Genomic DNA, 20,323 nt, shown 5'->3' on the forward strand with positions numbered 1-20,323 from the left:
TGATTCTCCTGGCTCAGCCTCCCAAGTAGCTGAGACTACAGGTGCCCGCGAGCACGCCCAGCTAATTTTCTGTATTTTTAGTAGAGATGGGGTTTCACTTTGTTAGCCAGGATGATCCGCGTTCCTTGGCCTTCCAGAGTACTGGGATTACAGGCGTGAACTACCGTGCCTGGCCAACTCTTTAGAGCAGTTTTAGGTTTACAGCAAAATTAGCCAGAAAGTACAGAGAGTTCTCACATTGCCTTATCCCATACACACAGGCAGCCTCTCTACCATCAACATCCCACATCTGGGTGCATGCGTTACAATCAATAACCAACATTGACACATCATTACCAACCAAAGAAAAAAATAGGCAATACACACTTTAAAAAAAAAAAAAAAAAAAAAAAAAAAAAAAAGAAGGATCCAAGCAGTATAAAAAGATATACAGGGAAATAGAAGTCTCTCTCCAGCTCCTGATCCCTGAAGCCTCAGTCTCCCTCCCTGAGATATATATTCTGTGTATATGACTATACTTGTAGGTAGGTCTTCATCTATAATTTTAATACAAATGAAGCATGCCATACACCTGTAATGAATCTTAATTTTTTCCTCTTTTAAAATTTATTTATTTATTTATTTTTTATTTTTTTGAAATGGAGTCTCGCTCTGTTGTCCAGGCTGCTGCAGTGGCATGATCTCAGCTCACTGCAAGCTCTGCCTCCCAGCTTCATGCCATTCTCCTGCCTCAGCCCCCCGAGTAGCTGAGACTATAGGCACCTGCCACCATGCCTGGCTAATTTTTTTTTTTTTTTTTTTTGTATTTTTAGTAAAGACGGGTTTCACCATGTTAGCCAGGATGGTCTCGATCTCTTGACCTCGTGATCTGCCTGCCTCAGCCTCCCAAAGTGCTGAGATTACAGGCGTGAGTCACCGCGCCCAGCCAATTTTTTCCTCTTAATAATACATATTGTTGATCAGTGCAGGGATTAGGGGGAAATTTTTTAAATACATATTGAAGATTGTGCAGTATCAATACAAATTATACCACATCATTCTTTTTAACAGCATTCTGCCAAGTCATCTAAAGTATATATTTATATCTTTAACTCATCATCCCCTATTGACAGATATACGGAACTTTTTAAACAGTAGCTTTCCAGATCTCATCCCAAAATTATTGAATGTGAATTTAAAGAGGTGAACCCAGAAATTTGTGTTTCGTATATCTTCTCTAGGTTACTCTCATGTAGGCATCTGACAAGACTAGTTTACAAAGCAATAAAATAGCCCATCCTTCTAATTTTCCAAATGAGAAAACTAGGGTTAAAAGATATAAAGCGATTTTCTCAAAATCTCATAGCAGAGAAGTTAGAGGCAGAGTTAGCTGTACAACAGGGCCGCCTGAATAGGAGGTGTGGAGGAATTAATTCATCTAGGATATACACCATAAAAATGTGACTAGGATAAGTAACCCCAAATACCCTAGTCCCGTTTATCAAGAGGTTTTAAGTGATAGTGTTCTTGCAGTACAGTCGCTGATGTTCATGATGAGGACCCTGAAGTGCCTTCTGAATCATCAAAGGGATAGTAAGGTAATGCCATCATGGCTTTAATAAGAAGTGTGTTTTAAAGCCTAAATCCATGGGTGATAAGCTTGCATATTATCAGTAAACAGCATATTAAACTTATTCATAACTCATTAAAATCACTTCTGGCTATTCCATAAAAGCAGAAGTTTTCTGTATATCTGCACAGGGAATGTTCTAGAAAGATCTTGGTTTCCAGAAATCTCTAGTCTCTACTTTAGCATTTAAGCTCAATTTCTTCAGCTATAAAATTAGGATAATAGTACTATCCGTATTATCCACTACCTCACGGGGTTGCTGTGAGACAATTTATATGAAAGGATTTTCAAAAGCATGATATCTCCTGTACAAAATAAAATAATAGCATTTTATCACTTTTAAAGATATGCATCCAACGAAATGCTCTGATGGAGATTTGTCTCAGGCCAATTTGACTAACACCATTCATGCATCTTGCTTTAAATTTTTAAAATTCTTTCTAACCTATGAAAGTAATATAATCACATGGTTTAAAAAATCTAAAGGTCAAGAGAATATAGAATGAAAAGATAATAATAATAGCATAGATCCGGATTGATAGACATAGATAGATAGCACTTACCACATGCCATGCATTATTCTAAATGCTCCTCAGAGAAACTCTTTGAGGTATGTTACTATTGTTATCTGCATTTCATAGATGGTCAAATTGACGCACAGAGAAATTTAGTAACTTTCCCAAGTTACACAGCTAGTAAGTGTCAGAGCTGGTTTTCTGTCATCACCCCCAAATACTAGTCTTATTCTCTAAAGATGACCACTGTTTCACAGTCAATGCCACATCTGTATTAGTTTTCTATTTCTGCACAACAAATTACCCTAAAATTTAGAGCTTAAAACAGTAAGCATCGACCAGGTACAGTGGCTCACGCCTATAATCCTAGCATTTTGGGAGGCTGAGACGGGCGGTTCATGAGGTCAGGAGATCAAGACCATCCTAGCTAACACGGTGAAACCCCATCTCTACTAAAAATACAAAAAATTTGCAGGTGTGGTGGTGGGCACCTGTAGTCCCAGCTAATCGGGAGGCTGAGGCAGGAGAATGGCATGAACCCAGGAGGTGGATCTTGCAGTGAGCCAAGATCGTGCCACTGCACTCCAGCTTGGGGGACAGAGCAAGACTTTGTCTCAGAACAAACAAACAACAACAAAAAAACCAACAACAATAAGCATCTATTAGCTCACAGCTTTTATGGATCAGGAATGAGGGTGTGGCTTAGCCAGGTGCCTCTGACTTAAGATCTCTTGCTAGGTTCAATCAAGATGTTGATCAGGGCTACAGTCTCATCTGAAGATTTGTCTTGGGGAGGATCCGCTTTAGGTTCATTCCTGTGGTTGTTGGCAGGTCTCAGTTCCTCATGGGCTATTGGAGTGAGAGCCTCAAGTACTCATGGCCAGAGGCAGAGGCCCTCTTCAGTTTCTCACCACAAAGACTTCTCCACAGGGCTGCCTGCATCCAGAGTCAGTGATGAGAGAGAGAGACAGAGGGAAAGAGAGAGATCACACCAAGACAGAAGCCATAGTATTTTCATAATCTAGTCTCAAAAGTGACATCCCCTCACTTCTGCCATATACGGTCATTAGAAAGCAAGTCACAAAGTCCAAACCACACTCAAGGGGAGAGGGTCACACAAGGAGGTAGGGATCACTGGGGGCCATCTTAAAGACTGTGCACCATGACAGTCCTCTAGAACTTTTCTATACAAATAAAACTTTTTTTACAGAATTTATATCTTTTGCCTTTACAGATATCAAAGTGATCCCCTTGTTTACTAGTACAGGTAGAATTCCATGTGCAGAAGCTACATATCTTCATAAGCAAGTCCCCTATAGATGGGTATGTAGGTTATTTCAAGCAAAACACCCCTTTCACTGATTTGTTAACTGTGCCTTGAATACCGCTGTGAAACAGGCTCTGTGTCAGATGGTGCTGGAGGCACAGAGAGGGGGGATAAGACCCCTGCTCTGAATACATTCTCAGCCTAGAGGGAGAAAAGACAATTAAGTAAGCAATTGTGAAAGGGTCTGGAAGATATCACTGTGGAAGGGGTATAGGTATCAGGTAAGGGGCTGAACATGTCTGATAACTCCAGAAGTAAGGACACCATCTCACTTTGCACAGATGAGTAAACTGAGTCACAAATTTGCCATTTGTTTCACACACACCTTCCATAAAAACATGTGCTATAGTTGGAACCAGCGCTAAAGACTCACGGGCTGGGTAGCACCCATAATGCCATTCTTAGACCATGCTCAGATCCTGCAATTCTTTTTTTTTTTTTTTTTTTTTTTTTTGAGACGGAGTCTCGCTGTCTGCCAGGCTGGATTTCGGCTCACTGCAACCTCTGCCTCCTGGGTTCACACTATTCTCCTGCCTCAGCCTCCCGAGTAGCTGGGACTACAGGCACCCGCCACCATGCCGAGCTAATTTTTTGTATTTTTAGTAGAGACGGGGTTTCACTGTGTTAGCCAGGATGGTCTCGATCTCCTGACCTCGCGATCCGCCCACCTCGGCCTCCCAAAGTGCTGGGATTACAGGCGTGAGTCACCGCGCCCAGCCCAGATCCTGCAATTCTAATACATGCTCTGAAAAATGAAGTCAATTAAAAAAAAAAAAAAAATCAGTCAAACAAAGACCTTGGCATTCAGGAGACCAAACAATTGACTACATTACACTTTTCAGTCAGGGTTCTGGCATCTTTTAGTCACTTTCTAAATTAGTTCATGTGACATTTTTATTGAGATTTTTTAAAAGAGAGATTTCTGTATTCATTTTCTTCTCATCCAGTGGTAATTTTTCTTTGTCCACCTGAAAAGAATACATTAGAGAATAATGTTTGATTGTTCACAAGGCAGTCAAGCCTTTATTTAGAATTAATGTCAAAGAAATGCCCTGTGCCTATGAGGTGCTGTTCACGTTCATGGTTCTCCTCATGTGGCCTGGCCGCATCACAGCAACTCAGTGGGGCTTCATTTTTCAAGTCAGTTTCACGTTATCACTAAAAGGAACATCATTCTCACAGTTGACTATTTTGTGACAAACGAGTGCTTGCTTTTTCTCAAAATACCTCCTATAAAAGCCTTTTTTTTTTTTTTTTTTTTTTTTTTTTTTTTTTCTGAAGTGGTAAAGATAGAAGCATTGGGTAGACCCAAGTTGGAGTCCTACGTCCAACATTTATTGACTGTGTGGCCTTAGGTAAGTAATGTAACTTCTACCTCAGTTTCCTTATCTTTGAAATGAGTTTACTCAGACCTGCCCCATTGGATTGGACCAATGTCAAGTAAAGCGCTTGGGTCAGAGTGAGAGCCTCAGTAAACTATAGAAATTATCATTGACCTTCCCTGAGCCAATGTAAGTGATGCTTAACTCTTCCCACTCTCCCTTCCTGGAAAGCCGGTTGGTCTTAACAGTGGGGGAAGAGATCCTTTAACACTTTAAGCATCACTTGTGGGCAAGGTCAGGTTTGACTAGGTCCGGGAAGGGAGGAAGCCAAAGGGGAGGCAGTGTTCAGTGTTAGAAGGGCCCTTTTTCCCCAGCCAGGGAGGGAATTACTCTTTTACTGCGAAAAAGAGTGAGTGTGCCCAATGCAAATTCCCTCCCTTCCCGAGTTACCTTGCCCCAACAAAGCTTCTGGACTACTACTCCTAGTCACTGCATTGGCCAGCAGGCTCAAAACCCACTTGAGAGAAGACAAATTTGTTCATATTTTGTTTGCTTGTGTGTTTGTTTGTTTGAGACAGAGTCTCGCTCTGTTCCCCAGGGTGGAGGGCAGTGGCGGGATCTCTGCTCACTGCAAGCTCCGCCTCCCGGGTTCGTTCACGCCATTCTCCTGCCTCAGCCTCCCCAGTAGCTGGGGCTACAGGCGCCTGCCACCACGCCCGGCTAATTTTTTGTATGTTTATTAGAGATGGGGTTTCACCGTGTTTGCCAGGATGGTCTCGATCTCCCGACCTCGTGATCCGCCCCCCCTAGACCTCCCAAATTTACAGGCCTGAGACACTGCACCTGGTCAAATTTGTTCATATTTCTTAGAAAGGTAAGACTTAAGAGATAAGAGCTCTGCATCACTTAGTGACTGAAATTCACTGAGGATATCAGAACTTTTCCCAAGAGCCCATTTTGGTAGTATAAGGAGTACCCATGAAATAGGGAAAGGGGAAGAGATGCTAGCACAGATCCACTTGGAAATTTCTCAGTACATTTTATCTCATAGTTACAGGAAGCCGAACAAAACATAAAGAGGCCAGCTAGATTAGGAAACAGAGGTTTGATTCTGGGTAAGGGGGCTTGGGACTGTGTTTTGAGTAATATTTGTTTTACTGCAAATAGGCACAGTAAAATATCAGGGCTGCCTGCCTCATGGTTGCAGAAAGGCTCACAGGAGAGAATGGAAATAAGAATGCTTTGAGCATTCCATGTAATCATTACTATCATTCATTGGGCACAATCTACCACTAGGGTGAAAAAAAGAGTCCCTTTGTTGTGACCTCCTATGCTCAGACATCAGCCTTGACCTTGCCTACAATGTTCCTGATATAGAGCCACACTGGGTCATGGGTAATCCTAGACCGCCTTTAGGCATGTAAATGCTGGAAGAAATCCACCAATTTCAAGGCAATGAATGAAGGGAGCAGAAAGATACATTTGCTTCCTCTACATCAGGGTTTCTCATCCCTGAGCTGGATAATTCCGTGTGTGGGGGCTGTCCTGTGCAATGTAGGATGTTTAGCACCATCCCTAGCCTCTACCCACTAAATGTCAGTACAATTACCCATTTTTATCACAAGCAAAAATGTCTCCAGAGATTGTCAGAATGGAGGGGTGCAAAATCATCCCCTCCCCTATCTCCACTGAAAGCTATTCTACCTAAAGAAATAAAACATGGAACAGTAATTAGGGGAAAAGATGTCTGTTAGCTGGTATTTTGTTGCTGCAGAAAGACAGATTTCAGAGGGGTGGAGAAGTAGAAAAGGAAGCTGCTGGTAGTTGGAGGACATGAATGTGGCACCTCTCGTCTTTCTGGCCAGAGGACTGTCACCTCCACAGCCAATGGTCATGTCCATGGAAGTCACCTGGGGAAGCTGGAGGAGGGGACAAAAGGTTTAACTCAAACCAAAAGTGACTGCCATCTATAATATTAGCATGTGCCCACATCCCCTGCTGGTAACAGGGACCTGGGCTTAGCAGGGGAGACCCATGTTAGAGAGCAGGCTCTCCTCTCAAGAATCCTAATTTTATTAATAATATATCCCCAAACTTTTTTGTCAACAAAGAGAACCTCTCACTATAAAGAAAAAAAAAATACAGGCCATCGTAAGGTATGTTGGCAGTCTCAACATCTGATCTTTCTTCATTTCCCAAAGTGGCACATGGACCACAAAAAAATCTTATATGAATGAGTAAGGGCCCATTAGATAGATATCAACCAATCAAGGCTTTATTATTTTTTCCTTGCATTGTCTGTAATTATTCTGCTAAAGCAAAAAAGCAAAGTTACATGACTAAAGGAAGTTACATGCAAAAAGAATCTTCGTTCTGTTCTAGGCATTTCCAGACAGCTGAAGGAAAGGGGGACTTGGACATGGTGACATTTCCCCTTGCCAGGCCTCAGCTAACCTCCAGTCCTTGAGAGAGAAGCAAAGGGGGTAAACACTGCCTGGGAACTTTCCAGGGCTGAAGATGATGCCAGAAATTTTCCAAGCAGAGCCACTCCTTTTACTCCTCCCACCCCGAAGTCCTGTCTACTGCCTTCACATAGCATCACATAAACCAACTGAATCAGGAGCTATGTAGTAAAAATTAACACAAAGGGAAGAGGGACTACACCAAGATCGATTTATACTAGTCTACCCTTCAGATTCACCTGCTGAGATGGAAAGAAATGCCTGCCATACTCCAGTCAGATACTGTTCTCCAGGGGCAACTCAGCCAGGAAGTTTGCTGGAAATTCAGTGACATGCTCTGGTCATTCCTAAATACTCTCTAGAAGACTGACTTCAGGTTAAGTGAAAGCACGTGGCTCCTCCCCTTGACAAAGCCCCACAGCCAGGGAGCAGGTGGAGCCTGCCAAAAGCAAACAAAAACTTCCCTCAAACAACAACAAACACTTAACACCCTCAGCCTGTCAACACCAATTAGTCTGCCCTACAAGCAGAAGCCTATTAAGACCAGTGCCCAAATCCAGCAAGGTCCTCTGCAAGCAGAAACTGTCATCCCTTCTTCCTTCTTCAGCTTCCCCAAGGGAGTGACCTTGAGCTGAAACCAACTTCCCTCTGCCACTGAGCAGGCAAAGAGCCTTAGACCCACTATCCTCCCAGGGGCCCATGCTGGGTGGGATGATGACATTCCCTGGCCCTTTTTACCTTCCTAATATCCATAGTAATATTTATTTTTGATATAACTTAAAACATTTCAATATTTTTTCTTAATGTTTTAGGCAAAATGCTGTTTTGTGGGGCTGAAAACTAAAACATTTTTTGAATATTTTAATTTCCTTTTTTTCTAATTTTTAAAATAAAGTTTCCTGAACCCCTAAAAGTATCATGGGCCCTAGGCACTGTGACTTGTGTGTCTAAATGGAGGCCCTAATTCAGTAGATAACTACAATTTTTAGAAAAAATACTGTAATCCATGGCCACCCATCCAACCGAACACAACCCTGGCCTGTTTTGAAAATCCATTCTATTCATAATATAAAAAAGGTACCTGGGAATTCTGTACTTCAACTCGTCAATTTAAAGTGATCCCTTACAGTTAAGATTCCAAGTGGCTTAAAAAAAAAATCAAGTCACCACACAAGATACGATTTTCAATATTTTATTTATATAGAAATACTTAAAAAATGAAGTAGCACCATTACTTAAGTTTTACCTTTATTATGTAGAACTTTAAATGTCAGAAAAATAAAACTCTTGATACAATTTCAAATCTGGTCTCAGCAAATATAATATTAGTATTTGACCATGAGGTTAAAGGCCCTTTATCATAAAATAAAATATACTTTGTTTTTTAAACTTTGCTCAGTAAAGTACATTTAAGCTCAAGTAACGTCACCTACATATACATAAACAAGTGGTAAACAAATGTATTAAAATAGAAATACTAAAACTATAGTGGTGCAACAGAATTTTTGTAACTTGCACTGAATTCTATTTATACAAATGTTAGAAAGCATCAACAGTTCTTTTTGACATGTTTATACATTTGTTTTTGTAATAATATAGAATAAAATATGCTTTATATCACTGAATAGAAAATATGCTGGGTGAAGCAGATCTAGAAGATTTGTCTGAACCTATAAAATCTCCATCCCAACAGAATACTGTTCAAAACATTACACATTTTATGGTTTGTAATTCCGTCACAATTGTGTGATTATTAAAATAATACAGTGTTCTTTGCCATAAGGCCATACTAAAATAAAAAGATTTAACCCAGCTACAAAAAAGTTCACTGAACTTAAATTAAAATACTTGTAAACATCTTTGCAATATGAAATATAATTTTTCAAGTCAAAAAAGAATAAAATACTTCAATCTGTATTAATGCAATTTCTCTTTAAAACTTTTAAATGTTTTTAATATATAAGAGATATGTTACAGTTTCTTTAACTTTAATAAAGCTGCAGTATCCTGGTTTCACAGGAACTCCTGGCCCTTCCACGAACATTCAAAAAGGATCCACCGTGTTCTATAGTAAGTATCATAGGAACCCACCCACAAAGGGGAACACACTAAACAGTCCACACATCCCACAGCACTACTATCATCTTCATCATCATTACTGTTCATTTTTTCCTACTTTAAGAAAATGGAAAACTTGTGGGGTTTTCTTCTTTTGGAAGCTTCCTATTAAGTACAGTGTAAAAACTATCATTACTAGAATGTCGCCGTTCCTATTATTTATAGAGCATGCATTTCAGGTGTTCAGAGGTTTCCCAGGCTACAGTACTCTTGATGCAGATATCCTGGCAAATTCCTTTACTTAAAAATTAAATTTTAAAAATGAGCGGATACTACAGCTTTCCAAGCTCCTCTCGGATCTCAAGAGTGTTGGTGGGGCCGGGAAGGAGAAAGGGGCGGGGGCACCAGGGAGGCAGGCGAGCGCTGGGGAATGAGGATGGGGAGGAGTTCCCCCTTCCCCCCGCACGGTGCGCATTAGCGCCCGCTGCCTTCAAGAAAAGATGCGGATGGCCTGAGTGACCGCGGTGTGGCAGACCGGGCACTCGGGCTCGCTCTTCTCACAGATGCGGTTGGCGCACTCCATGCAGAAGAGGTTGTGGCCACAGGGCACCAGCGCGGCGATCACTTCGCTCTCGAAGCACACGGAGCAGTCGCGGCTGCCTTTACGCCGAAGCCCGGAGGAAGAGGATGAAGAGCTGGAGGAGGAACTGGACGAAGAGGAGGAGCCCGACGTGTCCGACGGCTGCAAACCAGGCAGCTGCGCCCCCAGCCCGTTGGCATAAGCGGCGTAGGCCAGGCCTCCTCCGCCTGGGTCGCTGCGCACCCGGCGAGCCAGGTGGTGCTCTCCCGCCCCCGGGGCCATGTGCAAAGGCGGGGACAGGCGCGGGCAGCTGGTGCCAGGGTGCAGCCGGCGGTGCACCAATAGCCCCAGGTTGGCGTTGGAGGGCGCACTGGCGCCACCCCCAGGAAAGACCACGGAGGAGGAAGAAGCAGACGAAGATGCAGAGGAAGAGCAGGAAGATGATACGGGAGCTGCAGGTCCACCTCCCGGTGACCGCTCGAACTGGGCCCAGAGAAGTGGTGCCCCAGGTGGGGGAGCGGGAGCCGGGTCAAAAGTGGGCTGCAGCTCGGGGCAGCCGTCGGGGGATGGCACTGAGGCTTCCCCCGCTGTGTAGGTGTACCCATTGCCGTTGTTGTTGTTGTTTCCGTTGTGCGCAAAGTTCAGGGCGGGGCTGGGGGGGCTGTAGTCTGCCAGGCGCGGGGTAGCGGCTGCGCTGCTGCTGGTCCCGCCACCGAAGTAAGAGTCTGTGGAAGCACTGCCAAGCGAGCTGGAGCTGTCGTTACGGTAGCTGGAGAAGGGCTTGCGGCCGGGGGTGGGAGTGATGCTGGGGGTGGGCTTGCTCCAAAGGCTGCCTGGACCGGACCCGCCGGACCCATGATGCAGGTCGAAGCCCACATCGGTGCCGTTGGCGTGGAAGTCGTTCTCGTCTGTGAGCTCAATGATGCCGCCGGTACGCAGAGCAATGTGCGCCTCAATCTCCTCTCGAGCGCGATCCACGTTCTCTGGCATGCCGGTCACCTCGAACACCGGCTCCTTATCCCGGCTGGGTGTCACGATGTACGTGTGCGTCTGTTGCTGGATGCGCTTGATCGTGGCGCCCTTGGGCCCCACCACGAGCCCCACCACGCGGTAGGGCACCCGCACTTGGATGGTGGTCTGCCCGGGCAGGTTGGGCGGCCCAGGCACCGCGCCGTTTAGTGCCGTGTTCTTATTCCGGGAGGCGCGGATCATGGAGAAGTGCTCGGCAGCGGAGATGATCTCCCTCCGAGCCATGGCCACATCCTCCTTCCTGCCCGTCACAACAAAGACAGGCTCCTCCCCGCGAACTGGGGTCTTGATGTAAGTATTGGTCTTCGCCCGCAGCGCTTTGATTTTACAACCTAGGAACCAGGGTAAGGAGGAAGAAGTGGGAGAGAGAGATGGACACGCCCATTATCCTGGGGTAACCGCGGGGACCGGGGACAGCCCGCGTTCAGGACAGCGAGATGGCAGGACAAGAGATGGGCGTAAAGGGGGCGTCTCCCTCACTGACCTCGGGCCGCGCACGGGCTGGGCAGTGAATCCCACCCGCGAGACGCTCGAGGAACAGCCCATTGGCTACCTGGCCCTCCCCCAGTGACTGCAGTCGTCCCGAATCAAACCCGAGAATCCCAGAAAAGTCATCTGGGGAGATGCCGCTGGGATCCAGCTGGGCGCGCCGTCAGCTCTGAAGACATGGGGAAGGGGCTCAAGGAAGGCAGCTGCAGGCACGATGCCTCAGCGCTGGTGGACTGGGGGCAGGGGGTGGGGTGTGAGTCCTGGGACCCATTGTTCCTCCTCTGGGCTCCATTCCGCTTTGCAGAAATCCAGAATCCTCCTCCCATCCTATGCTCACTCCTCCTCCTCTCTCCTCCCAAAGGACTGATCAAAGGCCCCCTCCCCCAAACATCTTACATTTGTTTTTTTGGAGGTGGGTTGGGTGTGGGGCGTTAGGGGAGAAGGCAGTGATTTTTGCAGAAGAAAGTGCATCCCGCCACGGCAGCGGCGCGGCTCCGGGAGACAGCCTGCCTGCACTTTCTTTGTCTGGGGCGCCGGCCCATCGCGAGGCTCTTCCTCTCTCCCCAAGGCACCCCACGCCGCAGATCCCGATACTGAACACGCCTTCCCCGCGAAGCAGTGGCCTGAGACCCTACACCGCTCCCTACCTCCCCATCCCTCTTCGACCTACCTTGCCGCCCTACGATCTCGGCGACATGCTCAGAACTGGGCACCGGCACGCACTCGGTCATGTTCACGCTCTTCTTGCGCGGCTCGCTGTCGTACAGAGAGGCGCCCTCGTCACTGTCCAGCCCCAGCAGGGAGAGCTGGTCCAGCGCGAGCTGCAGGGCTCTTTGGTCATCCAGGGTCTCTCCCCCTCCGCTGCCGCCGCCGCCGCCGCCGCCGCCGCCGCCGCTGCCGTTGCGCTCCAGGTCTGCAAACAGCGAGCTTGGCATCGCTCGGCCGTGCGCGCCGCGCCCCCGCCGGCCCTCGGCTCGGCGGCGAGAAGCTGCGGCCACAAAGGCAGCCGGGAAGCGGGTGGTCAGGGGCGGGGAGGCCGGCCGCCTGCTGAGGGTTCCGTTGTTTCTTCCTCGGTGCTGGGAGGAGTGGGTCGCTCTGTGCGGTCCGCACCGGGCAGTGGCTGCAGGAGGCCCCGCCTGGGTCCCCACCCCAGATCTGCTGGCGGGTGGGGTGGGGGCAGAGCTCTAGCGGTGGCCGCGCGTGCCCCCCGAGTGCCCGGCTGGCTGGCCGCGATGCCGAGCGAAAAGCGAGCAGGCGAGCGACAGAAGCGTTTCTTTAAGGAGCCCCTCCCCGGCTCCTCCACTCCCGCCCGCCCGCCCTCACTCAGCGCTTTTTCCTCCTCTCCTCCCCGCCTCTTGACTGAGCCTCTGCAGCCAGACGACTCCGGAGGGGGACGAGGGAGGCGCAACGTCACAGGCGGGAGCTGACACCACAATGCTACTGACACTATCGCTGGGGGAGGCGATTGGCGCGCGCCAGGTCGGGGGCGGGAGGAGGCCGCGGGTTGAGCGAGCGGAGGGAGAGCCCCACCCCCCACCCCCGCGCTCGCCGCAGCCCGCCCAGTCCTCCTCCCGGCCGCGCCCCTCCCCCGCCGCCGCTAACGCCTCTCTTTGTTGTCTATTGCGGGACTGGCAGGCTCAGGACACTTGTATGTACCTATCAGCCGAGGACAATCATTGTCCCCAAGTCTCCTCCCTCGCCTGATTCAGAAAACAAAACGCGCCCAACTCTGGTGCCTGGGGCCCGGCTCTAGAAGAGCGGTCCTTAGAAAGTCCCGTTAGTGGCTCCAAAGAAACCTTCCATGGAGCCAAAGCTTCCTCTGGGAGAAGAGTCTGTAGTCCGCCCAAAACGGCGACCCGATTACTCCGACATGGAAAACGGGACTCCAAGTCTTGGGACGCACGGGCAGAGTGACTCCCGGCGCGGGTTGTCCACCTGCGCGGGAGGGCAAGGGACACAAAAGCACACGGCCGCCCACACTGGCACCCGCGCGCGCGCGCCCCCGCGTCTACATTTCTCTCTCCTTGGGCAGCACTTCGCCCATCTGGCCCTGAAACTGAGAAAGGGAAAGCTGGCTGCTGCGCGAGCTCGGCCAGCCGGGCTGCTGGCGACCTCTGGAATGCATGGCACCAGAGTCCAGCACACGCCCGGCGCCCGGGCCGAGACCCTGCGGGTTCTGACACGCGCACGAGCGCCGCGCCGCCACCGCGGGAACGCAGGCCACAGCGCCAGCGGCCGGCGCGGGCGTGCGCGCCCGCTGTTCCCCTATCCCTCCCCGCCTAGCCCCGCGGCCGGGCATGCGCAGTGCGCGCGCGGAGCGGGCGGGCCCTTTAAGGCGGGCGGTGCGGCGCGCGCGGGCGCGCGCCGGTCCAGTCCGCGGCACCGCCCCGACGGGAGGTGAGCGCTCGGTGCCCTGCAGCTCTTTGTGCGCTTCTCAGGGTGGGGGTGGCGGCAGAGGGAGGTTGCGACGGGACCTGCCGGCGAGGACTGCGAGCTGCGCCCCCTCCCGGATCTCCCAGGGACAGTCTCCGAGCGCGAGAGAGAAGGAAGGAGGCTTTGAGGGGCGGGCCGGAGCGGTGCGCGCTGCTCCTCTCCGCTCGCATCCCCCTCTGCTGCCCACCAGGGCTGACACCCCTTCGGTCCCCGCGCGCTCTCCTGTCCTTTGTTCCGGAAGCCGCCTGGCTCGCCGCGCCCTTTGCGTCCCGCCGCGGACCGTTCCGCAGAGCGGCTGGGCCCGCGGTTCATAGAGTCGCCCAAGGCCCGTACAGCGGGACGCCTGCCCAAAACAATGAGGCCATAGGGCCGCAGCCGTACACGGGCTAACTCCGGAGACCTCGTGGTGCCGCTGGGGGGGTCCCGGAGCTTGAAGGCAGACGCTCCCCTAGGTGTGCCCTGCGTGACCGCGGCTAGAGGGAACGAGCGCTGTGGGCCTTGGTTTCTCATCCGTAAAATGAAAAAAAAAAAATCCCCGCCCTTACCACCTCGTGGGTCGTTCGGAGGATTAAATGCGACAGTGGATGGGCGCGCGCTTAGGAATCAGTAGACAGTTCCTCAAGCGCCTTTACTTTTGAGAACGCGGAGGTGCCGCTCACTTCCCCGCTTACTCACCTGGAGCTGTCTTGGGAAAGAGGTGCTGATTATTTCCTTGGGGAAATGGGTTTAGAAGCCACTTACAGTGGTTATTTCCTCAGGATGTTTACGTCAGCTTCCCGAAGACTGGTGTGTGTTTTTCTTAAAAGGGAATGTTCGATGGGAGGAGGCAGGTGGGAGGATGGTGCTGAGTCCTCCGTGAAAGCCACCACTTAGAGCTCCAGTAGGAAATTTCTGTATTCTTTTGACCCGGTTTATGGACTTGGAATCCAACTAACTTGGGAATAAGGGTTCTTGCCGAGATGGAGGGTTTGAGTAAGGGGTCCTGACTGGGGAGAGCCAGAGATGAGGCCCAGCCTCCCGCGCTCACGCAAGGCCTTTAAACAGAAAGCAGACTGGAAAGGCGCTTGGAGCATTTCCATCTATTTAACACAAAGGGCTAGTTTCTCGCTTCTTAGTTCTGTTTCTCTGAATTTCATAGCCTTCGGATTGGGCCTACTGAGATTTCTTTTTTTTCCAAGTAGAAAATATAATGAAGGTAAAGTTGTTCCTCCGCTGATGAGGAGCTGTGCACGGGTAATGGAGTGTAGGGAGAGTCTGCTTCTGCTAGGGAGCTTGGCCACTAATATTTTCAGACCTGCCATAACTCCTTCTGCTTGCATCTGCAGCGATAAGAATTCAGATGGATTAATTCTGAAATGTGTTTAAACTTAGAGGATTGGATATTTCAGAGGAGTCCCTGGGGTTGCCGGGTCATTACCCAGAAGGTGATTGCAACATTTCACCAAGGTGACATGCTTAATGTCATTCTTCCCTTCTGGATCCTGAAGGCAGGAGTTGTACTTGGCTGTAACTGCCAATGTTCAGTGAAATCATACATCTTCAGCCACATGAAGGATAAGCTGAACCCCTTACCATAGGAATTCATGGAAAGCTGCTGATGCTGAGGTGCCCATGTTCATGTAGCCCAGGTCACCCTCCACGGAGAGGAATACTTGAGTAAAACCTAAACAGAGATCCGCATGCTTTTCTGAAGACACCCACAACATCGAAGGCACTCTCAAGAGCATGGGACGGTGGTGAGAGTGATAGAAGCAGTACGATGTCTTGACAGATCTGGTTTCCAGCGCCAGCTCTTCAGTGTTGTCTGTCAAAAGAGGCTGGCATCCACCTTCCCACCTGCCTCATAGGGTTGCTTTAGCGAGACAGATAATGATAGCAAAAGCTAACTCGTAAATTCCCAGGTACCAAGCAAATGTACTTGGCGCTTTAGTCACAGCTACTCCTTGCCTTCTCTATTTGTATGCCTTACTGACTGGTCAGGATATTTTCCGACACTTGACTGCTATTATAAAAGTAACAATCCAGAAATTTTAATTTTCAGTTAATGGCTTTAATAAGCCAAGATATCGTAAAACTTGCAAAGTCCAGTTCTGTTTTTAAATAGATAATACATCCTAACCCCATAGTTTCTGGATAGACTTTCCCAGGCTCCCTTAGGACCCCAGAGCTTAACTACTTTTCCCGATGCGGAACACATTCCCTAAGGACTTCCCGATGTGGCCATAATATTTTTTATTAGCACAAGAGAGAGCTTGCAGAATGAGGTCTGGCAATATAATAGAGAATTTCAGTTGTCATAAAATGAGAAAAAGTAAAGCTATCACACAAAAACGAGATGAACAATGAGGCAACCTTGTTTTGTTTTCAGATGTCTCAAACTATTTCGCGCACATCTTGCTTACTTTTACAAATTAAATAGCTTGCAAAAGAAACTGAAATCTTCCTGTGAGAACAAACACATTCTCAGTCAACTCATTTAAGATTATTGAGCACCTCCATAATGTATTATAGGCATAGAGAAAAGTATCGATTATACTGAACTGAAATGAACAGGGTGGCAGAGGGGCAGGAGAGTGTCTTTTCCTTGAATACTGGTCATGTCCAAACCCAGTCACAGAGCGAGATAAGTGCCCAGATAGTAGTGAGTCGACTTAGGGTCCTAGAAGGGCTTCCCAGAGGAGGGGATACCTGAATTGTGCTTCTAATGAATGTGGTGTGAGAATGAATTGAGACTGGAGCCTAGCACAGTGCATAGCATCTAGCAGGAACTCTATAAATACTTATTAAATGAGCCAAGCTGTACCATCTTGAAGGTGTAACTTTAAGTATGTACATAAATCGCTCAGTCTCTGGGAAGTAGCTCAAATGACACCAGCCACAATGACACGATTTTGAATAACAGTAATCACACGTGACCCTTAAGTGCTTATTATGTGCCAGGAAGTTTACAAAATACTTTACGATACAGTATCTTGTTTAATCTTTCTAACTACTCAGAGTCAAATACTTTTATTATCCCCATTTTACAGATGAAAGTAAGTCACTTACCCAAACAGAGGCAGATTTGCCTCCAAGCAGGTGAAATGAAGCTACAGGGCTCCTCACTTAACACAGACCCTTCCATGGCCCTGGGAGAGGTCCTGGCAATATACTTACAAGATCACATGAAATCACTAAAATTTTCACAAGTAAATTTTTTATTATTTTCCTTAAGGAGAACCCCTAAAATGATATAGGCTTCATGGTACACAAATCTTAGATCCATTATTGTGCCCAGGGTCATACAGCTGGTATGTGGTACCCCAAGCCTGTGATCTTAACCAGCGTTAAGTTCCTTCCTGTCTCTGAGCTATGCATTTTCAGCTGGAAGTTGAAAATATTTCCAGTCCTGCTTCTCACACAGGATTATAAGAATCACATGTGTGAGGAGACGTGAAAGCATCTTGATTTTTGATGTTCTCCTGTTGTCTTTGTGTGGTTACAGTGTGTGTGACATATAACACATGTAACACACACACATTTTTAAAAATGTTTTAATAATATAGGAAATGCTTTCCTTATGTTGAGTGAAGAAGAAAGAAGACAATGTGCAGTGTGTATGTATACGTTACTAAACACTTACTAAGCATTAGAAACAGTGAATGAATAGGCTACAAGGAATTGCATCAAAATTTTAACAATGGTCCTTTCCCTCCCTGCCTCCCTCCCTCCCTCCCTCCCTCCTTCCTTCCTTTGTTCCTCCTTTCCTTCTTCTCTTTTCTTTTCTTTTCTTTTTTCTTTTCTTTTCTTTCTGATGGAGTCTTGCTCTGTCTCCCAGGCTGGAGTGCAGTGGCGCGATCTGCTCACTGCCACCTTGGCCTCCCGGGTTTAAGTGATTCTCCTGACTCAGCCTCCCAAGTAGCTGGGATTGCAGGCACACGCCACCATGCCCAGCTAATTTTTTTTGCGTTTTAGTAGAGACGAGGTTTCATCATGTTGGCCAGGCTGGTCTTGAACTCCTGACTTCAAGTGATGTGCCCGCCTTGGCCTCCCAAAGTGCTGAGATTACAGGTGTGAGCCACTGTGCATGGCCAACGATGTTATTCTTTAAGTAATGAGATCACAATTTTATTTGTATTTTACTTTTCTGTATGGTTCAAGTTATGAACATACATCTTTATTCAGTTAACTTTTTAAAGTAATACGTGCTGAGTTTAAAAAATTAAATCATGCTGAAAAGCTTAATAAAATAAAACCTCTTCTCAATCCTGTCCTTGCTGTAAATAGAAGCAGAAAACAAATCTAAAGCTAACCCTAGCACACATTTATATGGGCCCTTACAAGTAGCTTGACTTCTAAAATTAAACATCACTTAGTTAATAATTGGTAATAACCATTTTGCAATAGCAGAAAGGAGTAAGAAAAATAGAAAGTAGTTGTAAAATCTCTCAGAATTCAAGGAGCCCGGAAACAATCTTCAGGAAGAAGGTGTCATTTTTTCTTCCTGATAAAATAGATCAGTGGGATTCAAGTGTTTTTTGCAGTTGAATCATTTGTTTCCCGAAGTCGTAGGTTGGACTCATATCTATAAAACTGATGAAATCCATAGAAAGTTAGAATCGCAGGATGCTAGAGAGTGTGTGGTCCAACACTCTCATGTAACCGCAAGCTGAAGGCCAGAATAGGAAATGGCCCCCCCCGAACGTCAATTGCCTGTTGATATGGAGCGGGGCAGGAAGCCAGAGTGAGACATCCAGTGTGATGTGCTCTCTTGCTTTGTGATTTAAGGAAATCTGGTATTGTCCCTACTGAACACCTTCTATGTTTCATGCTTTGGCTTTGGGGTAGTCTCATGGGTCAATATTGCTGATATCAAACCTAAGAGTTTGCAAAGAGAATCACTCCCCAAATCTACATAGTAGACAATAAGGAAGGGGGCAGTAGTTCAGGGCATTTAAAGACGGTCTCACTCACCATTCCTCTCCACTTTCCTTTCCCTGAGCTAAGGAATGCCTTTTGGTGAAAGGAATGTCTCAAGGAACTATATAACCCTGCCTGGGGGAGACAGAGGAGTCACCGGCAGCAAAAGTCATTCCACAGTGGGCGAATATTCTTCTTTTTCTTCTTTTTTCTTTTCTTTTTTTTTTTTTTTAGATAGAGCCTTGCTCTGTCACCCAGGCTGGAGTGCAGTGGCGCAATCTCAACTCACTGCAAGCTCTGCCTCCCAGGTTCATGCCACTCTCCTGCCTGCCTCAGCCTCCCGAGTATCTGGGACAACAGGTGCCCGCCACCACGCTCGGCTACATTGTTTTTTTTTTTTAGTAGTGATGGGGTTTCACTGTGTTAGCCAGGATGGTCTCGATCTCCTGACCTTGTGATCCGCCTACCTCGGCCTCCCAAAGTGCTGGGATTACAGGTGTGAGCCACTGCGTCTGGCCACAGTGGGCAAATATTCTTAAAAGGACCTCAATAGCATGGAAATAAAGCAAAATAAAATGAGCAGTATGCATTGGCACATGAAACCAGTTGGGAACAATACATGGACACCTTCTCATTTAATTCTCACACCATACCTGTAATATATGTATTATCATTTCTGTTATATAAATTAACGTTTCTAAGATCACGTTTCTAGGAAGAGTTGGAACTAGCGTTGGGACTTCAGTGACTCCAGAATCCAGATTCCTGCTGACTTTCTCAAATAGAAATGTGCTCATAAAAAGACAGCCAGGACTGCAAAAGGACTCAAAATCATCATATAAAAGAAATAATTAAAAAAACTATTACTTTTTAGACAGAGGCTAATTGTATTTATTCCTCAGAGTTGAGAATGACAATGAGATTAATAATAAATAAATACAAGGTAAAATGCCACAGTCAAAAATACTCGGTAAATAAAGTTTAAAACAGTCACAATTGGAAAGGGATAGTAACCGATGGAGGAAATTGGTAGTTTTCCAATATTTAAAAACTACTCAATGGGAGGCTTATACTCCATAGGGCCGAACATGGATAGATATTAGGGGAAGATGGATACCGGAATAGGATAAGAACTTCCTTAAGCTTAGAGCTGCCTGCAGGCATGGTGGGCCACCTTACTGTGCCCACACACACACACACACTCCGCTTAATTGGGAGACATCTGCCAAGGATGTGTGCACTGGCTGGATAGACAGGTGAATTTGGTGAGTGGTGACATTTTGAGTTTTCTTCAGTTGGTCTGTTGACATTCAACTAGTCACTTAGCCTCTGAGCTTTGGTTTTGTCATCTGTAAAGTAGGAATAATAGTTCCTACTTAGGTAGGTAGCTCATATGGGCTCTTCTTTCCTGCCAGTGAGATGTAGATACGATCTAGTGAAATGTGGGTTTTCTTGTCAGTCTTCTTATAAAGCAGTAGAATATAGAGTGGAAAATATTGAAAATTCTTTCACCTTTTTTAATACTTTATGTGATCACACCTGTTCTCATAACATTTTTTAAAACAGCAAGAATTGCCTTTATGACCTAAAGAATTATTGT

The 20,323-nt window shown here is 47.0% G+C and overlaps 1 protein-coding gene across 1 annotated transcript; it reads right to left on the reverse strand.

The window, feature by feature from the left end:
* Positions 1–8,416: 8,416 nt before the first annotated feature.
* MEX3B (mex-3 RNA binding family member B) lies at positions 8,417–12,831 on the reverse strand. Its single transcript, XM_050798568.1, has 2 exons — positions 12,062–12,831; positions 8,417–11,234 (listed from the first exon to the last, which is right to left on the reverse strand). Exons 1-2 carry the CDS (start codon positions 12,324–12,326, stop codon positions 9,784–9,786), a joined length of 1,716 nt encoding a protein of 571 aa, XP_050654525.1. The 5' UTR covers positions 12,327–12,831; the 3' UTR covers positions 8,417–9,783.
* Positions 12,832–20,323: the final 7,492 nt, after the last annotated feature.

Source organism: Macaca thibetana, chromosome 7 (genome assembly GCF_024542745.1).
Source record: "Macaca thibetana thibetana isolate TM-01 chromosome 7, ASM2454274v1, whole genome shotgun sequence".
Taxonomy (NCBI): Eukaryota; Metazoa; Chordata; class Mammalia; order Primates; family Cercopithecidae; genus Macaca; species Macaca thibetana.